The sequence below is a fragment of the Ochotona princeps genome, chromosome 21, assembly GCF_030435755.1.
Source record: "Ochotona princeps isolate mOchPri1 chromosome 21, mOchPri1.hap1, whole genome shotgun sequence".
NCBI classification, from domain to species: Eukaryota; Metazoa; Chordata; class Mammalia; order Lagomorpha; family Ochotonidae; genus Ochotona; species Ochotona princeps.
Genome location: NC_080852.1, coordinates 27,876,246 through 27,900,837, shown reverse-complemented (window position 1 = coordinate 27,900,837; position 24,592 = coordinate 27,876,246). Strand labels below are relative to the sequence as shown.

At 46.4% G+C, this 24,592-nt stretch overlaps 1 protein-coding gene across 2 annotated transcripts in view; it reads left to right on the top strand.

The window, feature by feature from the left end:
* KLHL18 (kelch like family member 18) overlaps positions 1-24,208 on the top strand; it is a 52,079-nt gene extending 27,871 nt beyond the window's left edge. The window contains exons 2-10 of one of the 2 annotated variants that reach the window (XM_004581421.2): positions 3,276-3,406; positions 5,401-5,541; positions 11,205-11,403; positions 12,938-13,098; positions 15,447-15,583; positions 16,950-17,172; positions 20,674-20,778; positions 22,321-22,432; positions 23,706-24,208. In XM_004581421.2, the coding sequence (XP_004581478.2) occupies positions 3,276-3,406; positions 5,401-5,541; positions 11,205-11,403; positions 12,938-13,098; positions 15,447-15,583; positions 16,950-17,172; positions 20,674-20,778; positions 22,321-22,432; positions 23,706-24,092 (1,596 nt within the window). In that variant the 3' untranslated portion in view covers positions 24,093-24,208. Of the gene's footprint in view, positions 1-3,275; positions 3,407-5,400; positions 5,542-11,204; positions 11,404-12,937; positions 13,099-15,446; positions 15,584-16,934; positions 17,173-20,673; positions 20,779-22,320; positions 22,433-23,705 lie in introns of both variants that reach the window. The other variant, XM_004581420.2, reaches the window with a different exon arrangement.
* The last annotated feature ends 384 nt before the right edge of the window (positions 24,209-24,592 follow it).

The following is a 24,592-nucleotide window of genomic DNA, read 5'->3' as shown; positions in this document are numbered from 1 at the left end:
GAATCTCTCATTCACTGTTTCACTTCCCAAATGGCTATAATGCCCAGGCTGGGCCTGAATGAATCCTGGAGCTTCATCTGGAATCCCCATGTGGATGCAGAGACCCAAACATGCTGCTTTTTCTCCAGGACATTGGCAGCAAACTGGATCAGAAGTGGAACAGCTGGGACACGAACAGGCGTCCAAATCCTCTATGCCACAGCATTGGTCCCAAAAGGAAAACTATAAAAGCTTCCAGAGAAAACTGTCACATATTTCCCCAAAGAGGTTTCGGTCCAGATGCCATTCATCTGAAGTCTTGAACAGGATGGAGAATGCTCATCATCCAGGGCTCACTCATGTGCCTTGCAGAGGCTTCAGCCCCTCCCACGGGCCTCCATCTCTCAAGAGGTGTTACGTAGCTTCTCCCTGAGCAAGTGACCCAGGAGAGAGAAGAGGCATTTCAGTGCATTTTATGACCTAACCTTGAAAGGGAAATAGCATCACCACTTTTTTATTTATTTATTTTATTTTTATTACAAAGTCAGATATACTGAGAGGAGGAGAGACAGAGAGGAAGTGGAGCTGCCGGGATTAGAACCCGCAGCCTCATGGGATCAAGGCGAGGACCTGAGCCACTAGGCCACGCTGCCGAGCCCATCATCACTTTTTTTTTTTTAAGATTTATTTACCTTATTGGAAAGCAAAAATTTACAGGGAGAAGAAGACACAAAGAGAAAGATCTCCATCCACTGGTTCACTCCCCAGGTGGCCTCAGTGGCTGGAGCTGAGCTGAAGCCAGGAGCCAGGAGCCAGGAGCCTCCTCCTGGTCTCCCATGCAGATAAGTTCCACGACCTTAGGCCATCACCCACTGCTTTCCCAGGCCTCAGGCAAGGAGCTTGATGGGAAATGGAGTAGCCTGGATATGAACCAGCATCTATATGGGATCCTGGTGATTACAAGGTCAGGCTACTGCCACTAGGCTACTGCACCGGGCCTCATCATCACTTTGCTGTGTTCTGTGTTCTCACCCACCAACCGTGAGGCACTGTAGGAGAGAACTGGCTGCTCTAGGGTGTGAATACCAGGAAGTAGAGGTCATTGGGGTCTGCTTGGAGACTGGCTTCTGCAAGTAATAGCTAAGTGAAAGTTCAAGAAGTAATATGTAGGCATATTGTTTAGAAAGAGATAAATCCTAGGAAGGAAGAGGCTTCCTCTGAAAGCAGATGGAATTTAGGGAAGCACACCACTGATTTGTATTATAAGCCATACTGAACAATTCTTAAAGAGATATGTATGTGTATTACCATGATTTAAAAGGAATTATCAGGGCCCGGCGGCGTGGCCTAGCAGCTAAAGTCCTCACCTTGAACGCCCCGGGATCCCATATGGGCACCAGTTCTGGTCCTGGCGGCTCCACTTCCCATCCAGCTCCCTGCTTGTGGCCTGGGAAAGCAGTTGAGGACAGCCCAAAGATTTGGGACTCTGCACCCACGTGGGAGACCTGGAAGAGGTTCCTGGTTCCGGGCTTAGAATCGGCGCAGCACCGGCCGTTGTGGTCACTTGGGGAGTGAATCATCAGACAGAAGATCTTCCTCTCTGTCTCTCTTCCTCTCTGTATATCTGACTTTGTAATAAAAATGAATAAAATCTTAAAAAAAAAATAAAAGGAATTATCAGCACCCCCTTCTGCTCCAAACATGCAACCATATAGTGTCTCCCCACACTGATATGATAGTAAAACAACAGCTGAATTGTAGGAAAAACTAACATGCCTTTGCCATTTGGAGTCTGCATGTGTCCTTGAAGGGCTGGTTACTACCTGCAACCCTGAAGCTCGGTGAAAGAGGACTTAATGACTTCACCTGATCTGTAATCTCTGACTGGATGTGACACAGCTGATGAGCACCAGGCAGCGAGATGTTCAGGCATTCTACTAATGTGGAACTTGAAAACAGGGTGACAGACCAATTTGCTCCTGGAGAATGGGAAGTTCTTTAGTGGAATGTTTGCAAAGATTGAAGCTATAAGTGGCAAGGCTTTTTAACAGAAAGGTGGAAAATGCTTTACAGAATTCCTAAGGCTTAGATTGGTGATCTTTTTTTTTTTTTAATTGAAATGTGATTGTAAGTTTTTTTTAAGAGGTTTTTTTTTTTTTTTTTTTTTTTTTTTTTTTTTTTTTTTTAAAGATTTATTTTATTTTCATTACAAAGTCAGATATACTGAGAGGAGGAGAGATAGAGAGGAAGTGGAGCTGCCGGGATTAGAACCAGCGGCCATATGGGGTCAAGGCGAGGACCTTAGCCACTAGGCCACGCCGCCAAGCCCTAAGAGGTTTTATTTAATTTGAAAAGCAAAGCAGCAGAAAGAAATTTTTCAACTGTTCATTTATTACCTAAATGTCTACAACAGCCAGGTGTTGGCAAAGCCAAAACCAGGAGGCAGGAACTCCACCTGAGTCCCCATATAGGTGGCAGGGATCCAAGTTCTTGAACCATCATCTGCGGCTGCGCAGAGTGCACATTGTCAGGAAGCTGGGTGAGGAGTGGAAGAGGGCCTTATGCCAGGCACTCTGATACAGATGGGAGTGTATGTACTAAGTAGTGGCTTAATCCGCTGTGTCATGGTGCCTGCCCTGAGAATAACTTGATGCAAATTAGACCAAGAATGGGTTTCTGTCCCTAAAGGCCATCCAGAGCTCTGGCCAGTCCACTGCCGTACGGCTTGTTGCTGCTGGTTGCTATAGAGTAATTTTGCCTAGAGGAACTCTGGGATCTTTGCTATCAGAACATGCTTGTTGCCCAGGGACCTCTAGCATTGAAGCCCATAACTCTAGCTCTGTTTACACACACAAGCCCCCAGCAGAAGTCTGATTTAGTTTCTCTTTGTCTCTTTCTATCACTGTGTGTTGATTTTTCTTGAACATATTATACTGTTGGGAGCTTCAACATTCTTAGTTTGTCTTTTCCATCTGCTTTCTTAAAATTGGGGTTGGGATAAAGTGTTAAGGGAATTAAGTATCCAAGTTGATGGAGGAGTTGAGAGAGAGTATATGAGGCATTCAGGCTTTGGCTTTTCAATATTTTACACCTCACCAAAGTGTATTTTCATTTTTCTGCTGTAATTGAATGTATTGATCTTCAGGATCTCTGTGGTAAGCTTGGCTGTTAGTCCCTGTAATACCTTCAGTACTATCATAGAGGGATAGAGGGCAGAAGGTTGAGCTGCAAAGTCCAGGTTGGGTTTTTTATTTGCATTACTCAGCATCTATCTTTGTATTTTATTGTGCCCACAGATTGGGGACCACAAATTCAGTGCTCACCGGATCGTCTTAGCAGCCTCAATTCCATACTTCCATGCAATGTTTACAAATGACATGATGGAGTGCAAGCAGGATGAGATTGTGATGCAAGGCATGGACCCCAGGTACTGAATCTTTCCCTTTGTTTTCATAGGCTGGTTTCAGGTGCAGTTTCAGCAGGTGCTAAGGGCCTGCAGCAGGGTGTGTTGTATAATAGCACAGCAACTCCATCCACATGATGGGGGATTTGTCAATAGATTGGACCCACCGTCAGTGGCCATAGATAGGGTTAAAATGAAGGCAGATTGGATGCTTTAAAAGAAAAAGTACAGAATAATACTTTTTATGAGACCTAAAAGCCAAGATACTCTAGGTACAAGGTGGTGGTATAGTATAGTCTGGGTGCTTTTCTAAGCTAGGCATTATAACCTGCAGAGTGGTTCTTCAAATATGTATCTACATTCACTTCTATTCTCAGCAGTCCAGAACAGTAAGTGTTCTATTTATACACTATTTGTCTGTAATGGTAGTTGTTAGCCATAGAAGACTTTGGAGCACCTGAGATGTGACTAGTGAGACCGAAAAACTTGCTTTAAAAAAATTTTATTTTAATGAATTGAAATTTCATTCTAGATAGCCACATGTGTGTCAGACAGTGTTGGTCTAAAATGTAGCAATGTTGTAATTAATTAATGGATCAGGAAATTCAAGCCCAAGAGCTTCAAGCCAAGGTTAGTCAGGAACCTTACTTTATTATTGCTTAATGATCTAATGGTGAAAGCTAGGGAAAGGAGACTCCATGATGTCCTCTGGATGACCAGAAGCAATGTCTCCCCCTAACCCCCATTGCCAGGATGAAATCTGGTCAGCTGCCTCTGAGGAACAACAAGGATTGGATCTCCAAGGGTGGCTGTGTGCTGCTCCGAGCTCCAGAGGAACCTTCAGAATTACTCTGTGGACTCTAGCTAGAGGTTTCATTGAACAGCAAGTGAGCAACTGTGGTTTTCATAGTTCTAGGCACTGAGGTCTAACAGGAAAAAAATTAAATAGATCACATTTTCTCATGGTGCTTTCTCTTGGGGGTCTGCCAGGAAACAGACACCTACTGTGACTGGAAGTGAAAGTGATGTGAAGAAAATAAAGATCAGTAAATTATGGTAGAGATTGATACTGTTTCAGAATGTCAGACAGAGTTGGCCTCTGTGGGCAGCATGTGTTAGCGTATCAAAGTGAAGGAATCAGCAGTCTTAATACAGAGCCCACCAAGCAGGAAGGGGAGGAGTCCACAGTAATGAGCCCAGAGAGATGGAGCAGGGCTGGGCCACAGACAACTCTGTAGGTGGCTTAGGCTTCATCTTCCATGTGAATTGGAAGCCAAAAGAAAAGTTGGACATCTGATTCAAGAAACTTAGCCCAAATAGTAATGAATCAAAACCATCATAATGGTAATAAGATGATAATAGCTATTATACCTGCCAATAAAGGAAATAAATTATAACATATTTGTAAGTTGAAATATTACTTATCAGCCACTTAACGAGCAGAGAATGCCTGGCATGCAAAGTCATTTGGTCTAGTCTCGCCAAGGCAACTGCAGGAGGACTTAAAGTTCAATAAATCTATAGCAGGCTAATTTTTAAGCTGGTAATTTGTATGACCCACAAATTATGTTATAAATATCCACTTGGCCTTTGGCAGGAAAAAGATTCTCTACTCCTGAAAACAGAAAGATAATAAAGTAACATGGCAGAGGGCTTGATAAGTGTTTTATGGTTATTTCCATGTAATTTATGCATGCTTGTGGGCAGAAACCGAAAGTGAACTAGAGGAATGACCACTGTTGACTTTTTCAGTAGTGAGTCTGTGGGTAATGGCTTTCTCTGTTTTAGAATTTTCTGTAGTAAAATTATTTGGCCAGTGACGGTAACTCCAAAGTATAATTCTTTGGCTGTGGTGTTAAACTGAGTCTGCTGAGACTAGTTCTCCAAGGCTAACTGGATTTTCTAGTGTGGCACTTGTGTTCTGTGTGTAGTCATGTCAGTTCAGTTAGGGCTTGAATCTGCTGGGCACGAGGACTTGTCTCTAAAGAGCTTCTAACAGCTTCCCCCCTTCCATCTAGTGCCTTGGAGGCTCTGATCAACTTTGCTTACAACGGCAACCTTGCTATTGACCAGCAAAATGTGCAATCACTGTTGATGGGTGCGAGCTTCTTACAACTGCAAAGCATCAAAGACGCCTGCTGCACATTCCTCCGAGAACGGTGAGGTGATGTGGACGGCCTGGCCTGTAGTGGGCAGAATGGCCATCTCGTTTCTAGAATCCCCTGCCAGTTTGCCAAGTTCTTGGTGTACAGAGGACTTTTTTTAAAAAAAAAATAGATCTATTTATTTTCATTTGAAAGACAGATACTACAGAGGGAAGATAGAGAGAAAGATCTTCCATCAACTGGTTCACTCCCTAAATGGCCACAATGGCTAGGGCTGAGCTGATCTGAAGCTGGGAGCCAGGAGTGTCTTCTGGGTTTCCCTTGTAGGTGCAAGGGCCCAAGTACTTGGGCCATCCTCTGCTGCTTTCCCAGACCATAAGCAGAGAGCTGGATCAGAAGTTTAGCAGCCAGGACATGAACCGGTGCCCACATGGGATGCCAGTCCCACAGGGCACAGGATTAACTTGCTATGCCACTGCACTGGTCCCTGTACAGAGGATTTTATGAAGGTTGCTCTGCAGTGATGACTAGTGAATCACTGTCAAGCGACATTTGTTTCTTTGGGATGAATCTTTGCCGAACATAGATTTACTTAGTCCTGCCTGTTTTCTGCCTTGATTTGGTATATACATTCTCTGGTCCATTCTGTTCAACCTCACCAGCCACTCATTTAGGTGAGTGATTCAGTGTTCTTTGACTGTTCCATAGCCATTTTCAAATTTGTTTAGATACTTCCCCTTTCCCGGAATTTCTGAGCCAGCTCTTTTTTTTTTTTTAACTTCTTTTTAAGTTGTTATTATCATCATTCTATAATACAGTTCCATAGGCCCTGGGATTTCCCCTACTTCCCTCCCCAAGTCCCCTTCCCCCCCCCACCAAATCCCCTTATATTATTACTATAGCATAGCTCTTCTTAAACAGTCACATATTCATCATTGCGGGTGTGGACAATGGCAGAGAGTCCAGCATCCTATTGTCAAGATACAGCTAATAGTTTCATTGTGAATCCATCTTTGATCTGGAAGTAGAGATGCACACTGCACTGTATCCTCATATCTGGACATGATAGTCTCCATTACAGTCTCCACACATCCCTCTTAAATGAAAAGCCACATTGGGCCCGGCTGCGTGGCCTAGCGGCTCAAAGTCCTCGCCTTGAACGCCCCGGGATCCCATATGGGCGCCAGTTCTAATCCCGGCAGCTCCACTTCCCATCCAGCTCCCTGCTTGTGGCCTGGGAAAGCAGTCAAGGACGGCCCAATGCCTTGGGACCCTGCACCCACATGGGAGACCCGGAAGAGGTCCCCGGCTTCGGATCGGCTCAGCACCAGCCATTGTGGTCACTTGGGGAGTGAATCATCGGACAGAAGATCTTCCTCTCTGTCTCTCCTGCTCTCTGTATATCTGACTTTGTAATAAAATAAATAAATAAATCTTTAGGGCCCGGTGGCGTGGCCTAGCAGCTAAAGTCCTCGCCTTGAACACCCCGGGATCCCATATGGGCGCCAGTTCTAATCCCGGCAGCTCCACTTCCCATCCAGCTCCCTGCTTGTGGCCTGGGAAAGCAGTCGAGGACGGCCCAATGCCTTGGGCCGTGAATCATCGGACGGAAGATCTTCCTCTCTGTCTCTCCTCCTCTCTCTGTATATCTGACTTTGTAACAAAAATAAATAAATCTTTAAAAAAAAAATTATATTTTTCTTCCTGTTGTTGATTTTGTATTGTGGCATTTCATTTTTTAAAAAGATTTATTTATTTTTTTTTCTTTAAAGATTTATTCATTTTATTACAGCCAGATTCACTCCCCAAGTGAGCCGCAACGGGCCAGTGCGCGCCGATCCGATGCCGGGAACCAGGAACCTCTTCCGAGTCTCCCACACGGGTGCAGGGTCCCAAAGCTTTGGGCCGTCCTCGACTGCTTTCCCAGGCCACAAGCAGGGAGCTGGATGGGAAGTGGAGCTGCCGGGATTAGAACTGGCGCCCATATGGGATCCCAGGGTGTTCAAGGCGAGGACTTTAGCTGCTAGGCCACGCCACCAGGCCCGAAAAATAGAAATTTATAATACCATGAATTTCTCAAAAGGTTTCGACAGTTCAGCAGTCCTGAATTGTTGGCGTTCCCACCACTACAATCATGATGAAATCGCTCCCGAATCCACTGGCTGCTATAGTCCACTTTAGTGTCTCTGTCTGCCCACATCTTCACTGCCAGTGATTGCCAAGCCAGCTTTTTATACCGAAAATTTTTCAGAATCCAACCAAATTTAACTTCTGGGAGTTCTTGCCTTTTTTTTTTTTTTTTTAAAGATTTATTTATTTGTATTGGAAATTCAGATATATTGAGACACAGAAAAAAGGAGACACAGAAAGATCTTCTGTCTGCTGGTTCACTCCCCAAGCGGCTGTAATGGCCAGAGCTGAGCTGATCTGAAACCAGGAGCCAGGAACTTCCTATGGGTCTCCCACATGGTTGCAGGTTCCCAAGGCTTTGGGCCGTCCTCAGCTGCTTTCCCAGGCCACAAACAGGGAGCTGGATGGGAAGTAGGGCCGCTGGAATTAGAACTGGCACCCATATAGAATCTTGGTGCGTTCAAGGTGAGGACTTTAGCCACAAGGCTACCACATTGGAGGCACAACCCCCCCCTTTTTTTTAAGGTTTTATTTTACTTATTTAAAAGGAGAATTAGAAGGACCGGTGTGGTGGCATAGTAAGTTAATCCTCTCCGCCTGCAGCATTGGTATCTGTCATGTGGGCACTTGTTTGAGTCCCAAGTGGCCCAGTTCCTATCCAGCTCCCTGCTAATGGCCTGGGAAATCAATGAGGATGATTAAAATCCTTGGTCCCATACACCCATATGGAAAACTCAGAAGAAGCTCCTGATTCCCAACTCTGGCCTTTGTGACAATTTAAGGAGTGAACCAGTGGATGGAAGATCATGTCTTTCTCCCTCCAACTCTTTCAAGTAAAATAAATATTTTTAAAAAGCAGGGTGGGGGCTTAGTTGAAAGAGCAGTAGAGACAGAGAAAGATCTTCTATTCACTGGTTCACTCCCCAGAAGGCTGCAGTGACAGGTGCTGGGCCACGCTGAAGCCAAGAACTTCTTCTGGGTCTGCCACATGGGTGACAGGAAACCTACACGCTTGGGTCATCCTCTGTTTCCTTTCCAGGTCATTAGCAAGGTGTTGAATCAGAAATGAAGTGACCAGGACTCAAGTCGGCATCCCTATGGGATGTATTGCAGGAAGCCACTTAAGTTGCCATGCTACAACACTGGCTCCAACTCCGAGAATTCTCTATCCTCCTCAATACACTGGGAGTAATCAGTCTATGCTGTTTAGGGGTAAAGGTCATACATTATCCCTGCACCTGTTTTCAGTGCTTGGTAATAACCCTTGTGGGTCTCATAATTTTTGAACAGAGGAAAAGATCCTACACCACCCTGCAAAAGAGGATCCCTTAGTTAAAAGATGAATGCCATTTAACTGCCAGAGGCTTGAGGGTAAGGGACAGTACTGGACCAGGCACAGTAAGGGAGAAACTGGGGTAACACCTCTGGGTGTACAGTGCTTTCCCAACCCAGCCCCCCACTGAACCTTCACTTACCACCAGCAACCCTTCCTGACTCAGATCTGCCATTCTGAACCTCATCGTTTTTTAGACCTGATCCGCCCTTCCCCCATTCCTGTTCCACCAATCCTATTTGCTTAGCAGCGCTATGGACCCTGCTTGTTGTCCCCTATCCATCTCCTGCCTACAAGGTGCCCATGAGCATCCCTGAGCACTGCATTGTGGCAGCCAGTCGACAACTGCATTAATGATGCCTAAAATGCAGGGCCATTTCAACCCGTGGTATTAGCCCGTGCCCAACAAAGTAAATATTGTGTTGAGGTCGAGTGTGTCAGACCCCGGAAAGCCTCCTAGGAGGCTGGAAGCAGGCATGTGGGAATCTGTGGGGCACACAGTGTCTTTGCTGCTTATTTGTGACATAGACTGAGCTTAGCCTCCCTTCTCATAGAAATCAGAGAATGGCTTTCTGATGAAGTAGACACTAGAAGATGTAATCGGCCATCCATCCTCAAGCCTTCACCAAAGGACAACAGCTCCACCTAGGGGCTGTTGAAGTCAAGACTGTCAACACTGGATCCAGGCTTGGTCAAGAAGCAATGTCACCTAAAAGTACTTAGAAAGTGATTATTTTTTTGAAATGCAGAGTTACAAAGAGAAATCAGAGAGAGAAATCTTCCATCTGCTGGTCACTCACTAAATGGCCACAATGGTCTGAGCTGATCCAGGTATCAGGAAGCTTCTTCTGGTTTTCACGTGTGGATGCAGGGGCCGAAGAACTTGGATTGTTTCCCACTGCTGTCCCATGCCATTAGCTGGGAGCTGGGTAGAAAATGGAACACCTGTGGGAACAGCTGCTTCCCATCCATATGGGATAGTGATACTGCAGGTGGTGGCTTAACTCATTACACAATGGGGAAAAAGAAATATTCTGATAAATTTAAGTAAGCCTGTGGTGGGTGTTTGGCCTAGTGGTTAAGGTGCTTACATTTCTGGGCCTGGAGCAATGGCTCAATTGGCCTAACCTCCCCTTGCAAGTACCAGGATCACATATGGGTTCTGGTATGTGTCCCAACTGCTCCACTTCCCTGTTTGTGGCCTGGGAAAGCAGTCAAATGGTCCAAAGCCTTGGGACCCTGTACCCACATTGGAGGACCCAGAAGAAACCCCTGGCTTTAGATCTGCTCAGCTCTGGTCATTGCGGCCACTTGGAGAGTAACAGCAGGTGGATGGAAGATCTTTCTCTCTCCTCTGTGTAAATCTGTCTTTCCAGTGAAAAATAAATAAGTCTTTAAAAAAATGCTCACAGGGGGGCTCGGCGGTGTGGCCTAGTGCCTAAGGTCCTCGCCTTGATCCCATATGGCCGCTGGTTCTAATCCCGGCAGCTCCACTTCCTCTCTGTCTCTCCTCCTGTCAGTGTATCTGACTTTGTAATAAAAATAAAATAAATCTTTAAAAAAAAAAATGCTCACAGGGCCCGGCAGCGTGGCCTAGCGGCTAAAGTCCTCACCTTGAACGCCCTGGGATCCCATATGGGCGCCGGTTCTAATCCCGGCAGCTCCACTTCCCATCCAGCTCCCTGCTTGTGGCCTGGGAAAGCAGTCAAGGACGGCCCAATGCATTGGGATCCTGCACCCGCGTGGGAGACTCGGAAGAGGTTCCTGGTTCCCGGCTTTGGATCGGCGTGCACTGGCCCGTTGCGGCTCACTTGGGTAGTGAATCATCGGACGGAAGATGTTTCTCTCTGTCTCTCCTCCTCTCTCTGTATATCTGACTTTGTAATAAAAATAAAAATAAATAAATCTTAAAAAAAATGCTCACTTCCTCATCAGAACACTTAGGTACAAATCCCCGGTCTATTCCCAATTCCAAATTCCTGCTGCTGTGTATCCTTAGGAAGCAGGAAATAGCTGCAGTGGTTGGGTTCCTGCCAGCCACACGGGAGATCTGGACTGAGCTTCTGCCTCTTGACTTCTGACCTGGTCCAGCCCTGGCCACTGTGAATATTTAGACAGAATAGAAGATCTTCGTGTCTTTATTTCTCTTCATTATCCCAGACTAACAGCCCTTGTGCTTTCCCTTTTCCTTCCTTTGCCCGTTTCCCTCCAATTTGTTTCTCTCTTTTTTTTTTTTTTGTTTCAATGCCAAAAGGCTTCACCCCAAAAACTGCCTGGGTGTACGCCAGTTTGCTGAGACGATGATGTGCGCTGTGCTCTACGATGCGGCCAACAGCTTCATCCACCAGCACTTTGTGGAGGTGTCCATGTCAGAAGAATTCCTGGCCCTGCCCTTGGAAGACGTGCTGGAGCTGTTGTCTCGGGATGAGCTGAATGTTAAATCAGAGGAGCAAGTATGTAGGGCAGAGTGGTTGGTCTCTGAGCGTGGGTTTGTTCTACTATGTATGTTTTTCATGAAAACGTAAATATTTTAGTGCCTAAATGTATTCTGTTGATTTTCTCACAGTTACTTCCCTTATTCTGGAATTTCTGGGTTATTTTTAATATTTACTTTTTAAAGTAATGCTACTATGACGTGGAAATGGCAAGGATAGATAACATTTTGCAAGAATCTTTCCCTAGAGAAGGATAGAACATTGGGACAGTTGCTGGAGAGGAATGTGAAATTGGGATTTTTTTTTTTTTTTTTTAGGTTTTACTCATTTATTTGAAAGAGTGACAGAAGGAAACACAGGAACACTGACGCACAACAGAGCTTCCGTTTGTTGGCTCACTCCCCAAGTGACCTTGACAGCAGTCTGGGTCATGGCAGAAGCCAGGAGCCCAGAACTCCATCCAGGTCTCCTAACAATGGGTTGCAGGGGTCTAAGCACTTGGACCATCCTCTGCCATGCTCAGGCAGATTAACAGGGAGCTGTATCAGAAGCACAGCAATTGGTACTTGAACTGGTACTCTGGCATGGGATGCTGGTGTTGCAAGCAGCAGCTTAACCTGTTGGACCATAGTGTTAAGCTGTAAAACTCCCATGAGAGTGTGTGTTTTAAATGAGAGAGGTGGCAACATATTTTATGTTAATGTAGGACACATGGGAAAATAGTTGCTAGAATGAAGTTCTGAAATGGAAAAAGAGCATAGGGTCTTGGAGGTTGTATATTTGGTGGAGCACACGTGTGGTATGAGTTGTCCTAGAGAGCAAATGTTATTTTGGAGTTATATTTGAAGTTATGTTACTGTGGCAGGGGCTGGCATTAAAGAGTGCTAAATAGGGCTTAGCGCCCTGGCCTAGCAGCTAGAGACCTTACCTTGAACGCCCCGGGATCCCATATGGGTGCCAGTTCTAATCCCAGCGCCGCCCCCCCCTCCCGTCCAGCTCCCTGCTTGTGGCCTGGAAAGGCAGTTGAGGATGACACACGGCCTTGGGACCCTGCACCCATGTGGGAGAGCTGGAAGAACTCCTGGCTCCTGGCTCCTGGCTTCAGATCAGCGCAGCTCTGGCCATTGTGGTCACTTGGGGAGTGAGTCATTGGACGGAAGATCTTCCTCTGTCTCTCCTCTCTGTATATCTGACTTTGTGATAAAAATGAATCTTTAAAAAAAAAAAAAAAAAGAAAGAAATAATAATGAAATCCAGAAAGCTATTATAGTCATCTGGTTTACTTTGCTCTAACTGGGCCACCCATAAAAATTCATTAACAGTATACAAAATTAAAGATCTTTGCAAGTATACATGGCAATAAATAAAAAAAAACTGGGCCACTTAGAGGTAACTGGAGAAGTGGCAAGAAAGCGATGAAATCAACTGGGGAGCAGATTGATGAACCCAAGGGGTTATGTTGGTATAGAGAACAGAAGGATTGAGATTGGGGGTGCAGGTTGGAATCATCCTCTGTGAGGGAAGTTGTCAGAACTTGTGCTCTGTTATGCAGGTCTTTGAAGCTGCACTGGCCTGGGTCAGATATGACCAGGAGCAGAGAGGAGCCTACCTGCCTGAGCTGCTGTCCAGCATCCGCCTGCCTCTCTGTCGGCCCCAGTTCCTGTCAGATCGAGTGCAGCAAGATGACCTGGTGCGTTGCTGCCACAAATGCAGGTGAGTGACTGCTGAGGGTCTGGATGGAGAAGAGGACTTGCCCACCTGCCTCAGCTTAAAGGAGGAAGAATGGGGAGTGATATCATGGCATATGGATTGGTCTGCCCTGTCTGGAACCGGGAAGAGAAAGAAGTGCCGTTTGGAAGTGACAAGGCAAAAGAGCTTTCTTTTGATGATTTTCCAGCATCTTCATCTACTGTGTTGTGGGGTTTTGTTTGTTTGTTTGTTTAGGGTTTTTTGTTTGTTTCTTTTAAGATTTAGTTATTTGTGGGCCTAGCACAATAGCCTAGTGGCTAAATCTTCTGCATGTGTCAGAATCCCATGTGGGTACTGGTTCATGTCCCAGCTGTTCTACTTCCCTTGCAGCTCCCTGCTTGTGGCCTGAGAAAGCAATAAAGGATGGCCCAAAGCCTTGGGACCCTGCAGCCCTGTGGGGGACCCAGAAGAAGCTCCTGGCTCCTGGCTTCAGATTAGCTTAGCTCCAGCCATTGTGGCTGCTTGGGGAGTGAATCAGCAGACAGATCTTTCTGTATTTATATCTGTATATCTGCCTTTACAATAAAAATAAACACATCTTTAAAAAAAGGTTTAGTTATTTGAAAAGCAGTTAGGAAGGAGTCGGGGAGAAAGAGAAAGGGAGAGAGAGAGACAGAGACAGAGATATCTTCCATCCACTGGTAAACTTCCCAAATAGCCACAATGGCTGGAGCAAGGCTAATCTAAGGCCAGATGCCAGGGCTTCTTCCACATCTCTACGTGGGTGCAGGGGCCAAGGACTTGGGCCACCTCTGCTGCTTTCTCGGGGGCACTATCAAGGAGGTGAATTGCAAATGGAGCATCTGGATCTCAAAGCACCATCCATATCAGATGTTGGCACTGCAGGTGGTGTCTTTACATGCTGAACCATAGCACCAGTTCCCCCTAAGTTTTTTTTATGAATGTGCAAGCAACTATACCACCTGTCCTGACCCTATCTAATCCAGTAGCTGACTTGGTTGTGCAAATAGGACTCTGGAGACCTTCATGCTCTTCAGTAAATATGAATTAGTGCAATTACTGCCTCTACAGTGATGATCGAGAGGAGGACTTCTTTCCAGCCAATGAAGTTTAACTTGTGTACCTCTGTATAATAGGCATAGCAGAGCCATTTTCTCACCCCTGGATTCGCTGATTTGGGAGGAAATTGGTGGCTCAATTCAGGCAGTATGAAGGTGTATGTGAGGAAGGGGCAGAGGTAACTGGAGGCCTGAGACAGCAATCTCAAGTGTGCTACTAAGCAGTGTGAACTGTTGCGTTGTTAACAGGAAGCTAGCAGTGGTTCCTAGAAAAACAGCCTGGATTGTAGTGTAGGGGCAGGCTGGAGGCAGGGAGATCCATCAGGTGTGTCAGTTGTGAGTGCCATGATGCCGGACAGAGGATTCGTTGCAGGATGTGAGCCCTAGTGCAGTCCTAGGGTGGAAAGGGGAGTTAGGTCCGAGTGGTGCAGGACACAGGCTGCTTGTTGAACCTCCCAAGGCACAGCTGTGCTAGCTATCACTTGTTATTGCACCTAGTGAAAGATACTCACTAGGGCTGGCTCTGTTGACTAGCAAGTTAAGCTTCCGCCTGTGGAATCAGCATCCCATATGAGCACCTATTCAAGTTGGCTTCCCCATTTCCTATCTAGCTCCCTGCTGATGTACCTGGGAGAGTGGCAAAAGATGACCCTCAAGTCCTTGGACCCCTGCACCCATGTGGAAGAAAAAAAAGTTCATAGTGATCACATGCACTAAAGGAGGGCCCAATTTTGCTCTTTCAGTTTTGAACATTTCTCTAGCTGAGTGGTTTCCTTGGATCTTGCTTGAGTTCTTTTTTCTTTCCTTTTTTTTTTTTAAGTTTTTATTTATTTATTTTTTATTGTTTGAAATGGCCAGTGACAGAGAAAGAGGGAGAGACAGCTCCCATTCACTAGTTCACGTCCCAAATGGCCAAATGGTCGCAATGGCTGGGGCTGGGCCAGGCCAAAGATAGGAACTGTATCCAGGTCTCCCACATGGGTAGCAAGGACCCAAGTACCTACTTTTCTAGGTGGTCCTTTAGCAGGGTGTTGAGTCATAAGTGGAGCAGCCAGAACTCAAACTGATACTATGAAATAGGATCCAGTGTTGCTGGCAGTGGCTTAAGTTGCTACACCACAGTATCAACCCTGTATTTGGGTTTTTGAGACCAAACTTTTCCAGAAGGTTTCCTCACTCATATTTCCCCCTTTTTGTGGGGGAAGTAGGAATGGGAGAGCCAGGCTCAGAAGTACAAATGTGGCCCAGGTGGAGAAGATACCTCCTGACCCAGCGTCTTGTACCTCATTCCAGGGATCTGGTAGACGAAGCCAAGGACTATCACCTCATGCCAGAGCGCCGGCCCCACCTGCCAGCCTTCAGAACTCGGCCTCGCTGCTGCACCTCTATTGCTGGGCTCATCTATGCTGTAGGGGGCCTCAACTCAGCAGGTATCTTGCAACTCCCCTTTGCAGAGCCCCATGTCAGACTCCAGGGATGAGGAAACATCAGAAACTAACTTAACCCAGCCCTCTGGTCTCTCTCTATAATCTCACCTTCTCTCCCCCTCTTGATTTGATGTAATTGCTCTGCAGTTAGAGCTTATCCTGTATTCTTGCCATTTCACGAGAGATCCTTGAAGCCTTATCCCTGACCTCACAGATGAGGACACGGAGTCCTGGAGAGCTCTCGCTGTTCTCACAGGTTGTTTTTGAAAGAACTAGGAGTAGAACTCAGGTGTCCTCATTTCTAAAGCAACCCTGTTCCCTTAATATCACATTGGCAATGGCAGTAATGCTTACCAGCTGAGTCCTGGATAGGGCATAGTCAGAGACTCATCCATCTACCACACTGTTCTTCTTTGGTCTTGTGGCTTATGGAGCCCACTAGGAGACTGTCTCCAAGAAAAAGAATGCAGCGCCTGCTACCTCATAATGGCTTTTACTCTTCACCCCTACTCTCCATGAGGTGCACATACATTTACAACCCCTCTGTTACTGGCAGACCTTGTATTATACAGTCAGATTCTCAGGGAAGCTACAATAGGTGTCCTGTCTTCCTGAGAGTCCTGGGCAGTTTTATTTTGAATGGAAGGTTGATGAGTGACCTGGGAAAGGTAAGTCCTAAACTGAGGAAGTATTGGAGTGTGTCAAGCACTGAGTGCCGCAATGTAGCACGCGACAGAAAGGGAAATCATTTAATTTGATGTCACAAAAATGCCGTGAAAAAGATAGGGCTTTTTTCCCCCCTTGCTACTTTTGACTACTATTTATTGAACACTAATTATGTGCTGGAACTATGCTGGGTGCTTTACCTATTATATCACTTAATCATCATGATGATTCTGCCATAACATTATTTCATGTGTGAAACTGAGGGTAGGGACACAAAACAACATTAAAACCCATATTCTTTCCTCTCTGCCCATGTCTTTGGCTTTAGATAGGTAGCAAACCTGATTGTAAGTGAAAACTACCTTCTCTGAAAAGTAGTTTGCTATCTGATTAATATTTTCCTCGAAGAATCAAATTGAAAGTTATTGGGGGGGAGGGATTTAGGGAGGACCTAAGGGAAATCCCAGGGCCTATGGAACTATATCAAAAAATAATAATAATAAAGAAGTTTAAATTAAATTTTAAAAAAAAGGAAAAAGTTATTGGGGCTGAAATTTCTTCATGGGCCATTGTGCCCTGTGTGGTTCTACAGAAAGAGCTAATACACAATCCAGTCAACATTCCATATTGTTGTTGCCTAATAGTTATGATCTAAACAAGTGGTCTCATCTGTTTTAATTTTGAGTAGCAAATTTTTATGCAGGTGATTCCCTGAATGTGGTGGAAGTGTTTGACCCCATTGCCAACCGCTGGGAGAAATGCCATCCCATGACCACAGCGCGCAGCCGTGTGGGCGTGGCTGTGGTGAATGGGCTTCTCTATGCCATCGGGGGATATGACGGCCAACTTCGCCTGAGCACTGTGGAGGCCTACAACCCAGAGACGGACACATGGACCAGAGTGGGGAGCATGAATAGCAAGAGAAGGTATTCTGGAAGCCACGTACAGCCTGAGCATACACACTGAGCACTTAGAGAGTGCCATGCTAGACAAGCAGGGCCACGTGATAAAGTAAAACACAAGCCCTGGCTTGGGAATGTCCAGCAGCCAGGTCAGCCACTCCCGGGACCTCCTGGGAACAAGTCCCCATCTGCCCAACAGTAAAGTATCTGCCTTGTCCTTTGAGGAATGTGGGGAGATTAGCTGTGAACATGTAGAAGTTGTATTGTTATTTAAGTGCCAGATAAGGACTGGAAAATATGTTTTATGGAAGATTCAAGGAGGGAGAGAAACTGGACTGGAACATCTGGAAGAGGTTGGATTAAAGTTGAAACTTGAAGAATAAGGAGGATTAAACTTGATTAGTGATGAAAGGAAATGCAGGGTGTTCTTTATCCTTTCTTTCCCCCCAGGACTCTTGCCACGTATGTGCTTTCACTTCTCTGGTGTACACAAGTTAAAGCAGTTTTCTCTTCAGGACATGAGCAAGGGGGACCAAGTTGATATGTCGCTGAACACGTTCCAGCCACTCATTTTCTCTACCACTTGGTTAGAGGACACCTCAGTAGTGAGCACATTCAGATTTCTCAGTGCAGAGGTGACAGGTAGATGTGTGGCCCAGGGTTCCCACACTTGGATTGTGGGAAGGCAGATCCTTCTCAAGCCACGTGACTAGGCAAAGTCTGTTCCTCAGTCCCTGGTGAGGCCACTCACTAGCAACCACCATGGTTGTTCTTTAAGGATGTTTCTGCTGTAATTATGTGTCCAAAGTATTTGCTTTCCAGGACTGGTTTTCTGGCATAGTGGATAAAGATGCTGCATTGTTGCCAGCATCTCATCTGGGCACTGGTTTGTTTCCCAGCTGTTCCATTTCCAAGGCAGCTTCCTGCTAGTGGCCTGGGAAAAGCCATGGAGGATGGCCCAAGTGTTTGGGCCCTGCTGCCCATCTGAGAGACCTGGCTGGAGCTTCCGGCTCTTGACTTTGACCTGGTCAACCCTGACCGTTGTGACTATCTTGGGAGTGAACCAGTGGGTGGAAGCGCACTCTCTCTCTCTGTAACTCTTAACTTTACAAAAATAAGTTAATTTTTTTATTTAAAAAATTCAGAAAGTATTTGCCTCCCAGACTCCTTCACCTAGCCCTGCTTAGGAGTTTCTACTTGTGAGAACATGTGGCTGGGAAGGAGAAAAGAATCAAATGATGACACATGTGAGAAAGAAGAGTTAACGTAGAAGTCCTTTGTCACATTAAAATGTTGTGGCCATGTTGCAGATCTTCCATACTGCAGTGTTCGCATGTGACCATGAGCCAGGAAAGATCTGCTTGTGTACCAGTTAACCAGACTCAGAAAGGGTCAGAGTAGGTTTGTCTTGGAGGAAACCAATGATCACATGGATCTCCTCCCCCCAGGAATGCTCTCACAGTTCTCTCCTGCCGCCCCCCCCAGACCTTTGCAGTCTCTGTGACTCATTGTTCTGGATCCCCAGTCTTAGTGGCTTTTCCACTCCAACAGCCATTGGTCGCCCTTCCTTGTGTTTGCCCTGGGCCTCTCCTTGCTTTGATGTCACTGGGTTTACAGTGTTGTCTGGAGGAAAGTCCCCTGGGCATTCCTTTCCTCACTGTGGTCAATGTCCCTGTTATTAGTAGCATGGGCCCAGTTCCATCCCGTCCCTTTTAAATTACAGGTTACCTTAAAATGTTCTCAATTGCTTCTTTTTTGACATCCCATACTCTTCTCCGTCCTGTCAGTGACAGCCTCCTTTGTTCTTCCCGTCACCTCCAGTCTTCCAGGCCACATCCATGGAACTTTTCTTGCTCTGGGCTATTCCAGCTCACACTGATCAACACTTTCTCATATTTCTACACACTTGTCTTTACCACTTAGTTGTTGTTTTGTATCTCTCTTTCTCTCTTTCCCACTCTCTCCTTCTGTCCTTTAAAATTTATTAATTTGGAAGAAAGAGTTACAGGAAACGATCATGAATCTTTCATCTGCTAGTTCAGTCTCCAAATGGACACAGTGGCTGAGGCTGGCCCAGCCCAAAGGTGGGAGCCTGGAACCCCATCTGTGCCTCCCACATGGGTGGCAGGGGCCCAGACACTCCGATTATCTTCCACTGCTTTTCCCAGGCACATTACCAGAGAGCTGAGTCAGAGGTAGAACAGCTGGGACTCAAACCAGTGCTCATATGGGATACTGGTATTGCTACTGATGGTTTAAGTAGCAGTACCACATCAGTCCTGATGTTTGATCTCAGACACTTTGGAAGCACCTCTTATAATCTTCAGCATCATGTTTGAAAACAGTCCATCAGTGTTGGTGTTTGATTTCTCTTGAGGCTTTTTATAGAACAGACTATATGATTTCACCAGATCTCTTGGGTCTTTACTACTCAGGGAGTTTAGCAGGAGAGTGGAGCTTATCTCATTTACATCAAAGGCAGGTCTTTCCCTGGACAGCGTGGAGAAGAGCACTCAGCCTCCTGTACCACAACTGCTCATTTGTGCAATGGTGATGGTGACCTGACCTTCCTCGCAGAGTGTGGAGAGGGTTAAAACTAGTAAACAGAGGTAGCTAATATATGAAGTAGAAAAAGAAAAAACAATTATATGAACAGAAAATGACTAATTTCTATTATCAATCTTAGGAAATTATTGCTCTTGAAGTATTTATTAAAAACACATCAAGGTGGAACAGAATGAAGCATATGATCTTACTAGGTTCCTGTTACAATTTTTTAAGCAAATTGTAAATTTAGAGCACCTGCCATACACAGTAAGTGTGAACCAAGGAAGCATCATCCCATTAAGTCAAGTTAGAGATCAGACAGGACCGGACTTGCAGTGAAAGCACATCTATCACTTTCAGTGGCACAAATAAAGGTAACACAGTGACCGTATATTGAGGGTATATAGAAGGCACTGCACTAATTACTGTCAAGGTCACATGAAGACCCTTTGTCCTGTTGAGAGGTAGCAGGCAGAGTGCCAGTGTTCAATGGAGGCAAAACATAAGCATCTTGGGGGCAGGAGCCTGGGCTTGTTCAGCACGCTACACATTGCCACAGTGCCTGAGACAGTATGCCTAGTGACAGGAATCTGATGGATGATGAATGACTGCAACCAGTACTCTAACGAAGGAAGAAGCTGCTGTGGAAATATGGAGTCGGGAGAACGTTAATTCTTGTTTGGAAACTCTTGCATAGTTTTAGGGAGGGAAAGGAGAATTTGACCTGGGCCATAAAGGTATATTAGACCATCGTGGCAGTTTGGAAGGGACAATTTTAGACAGCTCAAGGACTGGGAAAAGTCAGGATGGGAGGTAGTGAGTGGGGACAGAGAGGTGGGGGAGCATGGACTTTACCGCCTTAGATAAGTGCCTGTTCCAGAAAGAGGCATTGGCAGTCAGGTTAACTTCTCAGTGGACATGAGAGGCAGTGCCTAGAAAGTTGAGGCCCATCTGGAGTGACAGTTCTGTCTGTTTCAGTGCCATGGGGACAGTCGTGCTGGATGGACAGATCTACGTGTGTGGGGGCTACGATGGCAACTCCTCCCTCAACTCCGTGGAGACCTACTCACCCGAGACGGATAAGTAAGGGTCCCAGCTCCCCGGTGCATCTGGAACTTAATGAACAGCAAGGTTCAAAGACTTGGGGCTGCAATTTTGTGTGCAGATTCTTAACTGGTTTTTTCCCCCTTAAGTCTTTGGTTAAATGAGTGATTACATAAGTTTTAAGCAAATTATCTGTGCAAATGCTTGGAAGCATTTGTTTGATGGTCTGTACCTCTTCATAACTCAGCCCATTTTTATGGACATGCGAGTGAGAGAGAATAGCCAGTAGACAAGCAACATGTTCCAAGGTGGGTAGGATATGATTCGAAAAAAAAACCAAAACATTAAATGGTGAGGTGAGCAGGGTAGAGATGTTGATTTCTGTACCCTCAGAGTTAACCCTGTTGACATTCTGAAGGCTCTGAGAACTCCTGCAGTGAAGAACCCTGTTTAACCTTGTGTTTTATGTAACACTGAACAACATCTTGTGAGGCTATTTTCTGAAATAGCGTTTGGGAACCACTGACAAAATTAGCCTAAATTTTTCATTTCAGTTTTTGAACACTGTCATATTGTATAACAAAATAGAAGCAAATGCGTTGGATGAACTTACTGGAATACTTTTGAGCCAGTATTCTGTCACTTCACCATCTTACCCAGGTCTCAGGCAGCAAGCCGGGTGTGAGGTCCTTAAAGTAACAATATATCACAGTGAGTGCATTGTGATCAACCTACCCTGGCAGCTTGGTTCATTCTGTAAGTGGTCATTTTGGTTGAGAGGACAGACTGAGTGACAGGACTGTCTTCTAAGGTGAGACCCATCGTGGGTAGACAGTGGGGGACGTTCCTCATGTGCTGGGACACAGTCATGGTGAGAGGCTTAAGTGAGAAAATGCTCACTGTGACCAAGAATGGCAATTAGCCCATGGGCAGGAGCACACAGTGTGCCGTGGTGTGACTCTGAAAAGTGGTGAGGACTAAGTGTTAAAGAAACACATTAAGGAACTTGGAGTCTGCCTCAGAGGAGACAATATGGAGCCACTGGGAGGATGTGTTATGGCCACTGGAGGAATAGTCCTGGCTACATGGGATTGGGATGGGAAGTGCTGTGGAAGCCAGGCCACTAGTAAGAAGCCTGTTGCTGTGGTCCTGGTAAGACACCACAGCTATGGCAATAGGATAAGTAGGGGAACATAACAATGACCAGGATGCAAACCAGTGAGAACTTGAGGAACCCCAAGAATGTTAAAGGTGAAGGACGAGACACCCCTAAAAAAGCGGAATTTTATTAAATGCATCAACTGGATAGCAGGTGGCTCCCCATAGCAAGACCAGGGAGTGGACAGGGGAGGAGAAAGTCTGTGGGAAAGAGTCTTGGTTTGAGATGTGCTGGGCTTGAGTGGCCATTGAAATGAGTGAAGAAGACAGGCTGTGTGTCTGAAGCTTGGATGAGAGCAGCAGCAAAGGTGATGGGAAAGGTGGGGAGGGTATCCACAGTCTACCCAAACCCTCCTAAGTTGTCTTAGGAGACCAGGAACACCAGCTCTCATGCCTCCTCTTTGTTTTGACTCTTTCCTAAAGGTGGACAGTGGTGACCCCGATGAGCTCAAATCGCAGTGCTGCAGGGGTTACAGTCTTTGAGGGCAGGATCTATGTGTCGGGCGGCCATGATGGTTTGCAGATCTTCAACAGTGTGAGTCTGGGCTCCTCTTGGACTAAGGGCACCTACTCCTTCCATGTTAAAAATTATTTTAAAGATAGAGAAGGAGAGAGATCTCCCATCCACTGTTTCACTTTCCAGGTGTTCACAATGGCCAGGGCATGGAGCCACAAGCCAAGTATGCAAACTAGGTCTCCCATATAGTGTCAGGGATCCAGTTAATGGAGTCCAAAGTCTGACTGAGGAGAATCAGACCCAGGCACTCCTTAGCTAGCACAGGCATCTTAACTCCTAGACTAAATGCCCACTTCCTAATAGTTATTTCAAAGCTGTTTGCTTGGGAAAAAAAAAAAAAAGGTCACCCCAACCTTGCCACTGCCAGATGCTGCATAATTTATGAGATTTCAAGCTCTCTGGCTCATCCTCTAAGATTCTTAATTTATGGGGCCTGGTGTGCTAGCCTAGTGGCTTATCCTTATCTTGCATATGCCAGGATCCCATATGAACACTGGTTCTAATCCCGGTGGCCCCACTTCCTATCCACTTCCTACCCTGCTTGTGGCCTAAGAAAGCAGTCGAGGATGGCCCAAAGCCTTGGGACCCTGCACCCACGTGGGAAACTTGGAAGAAGCTCCTAGCTCCTGGCTTCGGATTGGTTCAGCTCTGGCCGTTGCAGCCGCTTGGGGAGTGAGTCAGTGGACGGAAGATCTTTCTCTCTGTCACGCCTCCTCTCTGTATATCTGAGTTTCCAATAAAAATAAATAAATCTTTAAAAAAAAAATTCTTAACTTTTAGAAAGTGGGAGCCCGTGTCTACAAAGATGTCCAATGTAGTCAGCTCTACCTGCCTACCACCACTCCCTTGATTAACTGCCCATTAGATGCTGCATCAGCCCTTGTGAAATTCCCACCCACATTAAGCTCTATTATATACCAAGTGTGACTATGTAGATAATTGTGTTCCAAACAATCAGTGTGAAGCTATGAAAACTTTGAGCAGCCATAGTGGTGATCCCATTGATAGCTCTCTAGACAGACTGAAGGGGAGCCAGCGCTGTTGCTGCTTCCTTCAGCAAATCCTTGGCTTCCTTGGATGCAGAAAGAGGCAGATTGGGTGTTTCACATTCCTATATACCCAAGAGCCGGCACGCAGCTGAGGAGCCGGAGCATCTGCTGGCAGAGCTCCTCATGCCCAGGTCTCCCACTGGAATGTGACATCACGTGCCTTGCTGTGCCCTGGAAGGTCACTCCCTAGACAAGGCTTTGGCTCTGACCACCCTGTACCTGTGCCTCTCTCCTCACTGCAGGTGGAGCACTACAACCATCACACAGCCACATGGCACCCAGCTGCTAGCATGCTCAACAAACGCTGCCGCCATGGAGCTGCCTCCCTTGGAAGTAAGATGTTTGTGTGTGGGGGCTACGACGGTTCTGGCTTCCTCAGCATCGCCGAGGTGTACAGCTCGATGGCAGACCAATGGAGCCTGATTGTACCCATGCATACACGCCGGAGTAGGGTCTCCCTTGTGGCCAGCTGTGGGCGCCTCTATGCTGTTGGGGGCTATGATGGACAGTCAAACCTAAGTTCGGTGGAGATGTACGACCCAGAGACAGACTGCTGGACGTTTATGGCCCCCATGGCTTGCCACGAGGGAGGGGTTGGTGTGGGCTGCATTCCTCTCCTGACCATCTAAGGCAGAGATGGTAGGATGTGGTGGGATAGGGATCTGGTACAAACATAAGGCACTTCCTTCCAGGGACAGTCCCTCTCAAAGAGAGGTAGTGACCCAAAGAGGGGGTGAAAATGTGAGCTTGCCGGGGATACAGTTTTTCCAGGTGCTTAAGTCCTGCCTCACTGTGCTGGTCTTGAGACCTTCAATCCTAGGTCATCAAGAGGCACAGCACAGAGCAGAAGCCGGGTCAGCAGCTGGTACCATGGACCTGCCTTGCTGGTTTCCATGTGCTCAAGCTGCATCCAACTATAACTGCCACCCGCCATGGCTGTGTGGGCCCTCCCTGAACAGAAGTCTTCTGCTGCTCCTCCTCGCCTGCCTCTTCTGCATCTGTGCTGTGACCAGGTCACCGTGGAGAGACTGCAGGGACCAAGCCTGTTGGAAACTGGGCTACCACCGGGAGCAGCAGCGCACACTCCCGGCGTCATTCCTGCCCACAGTAGTTCAGCCATGGCGTGGCA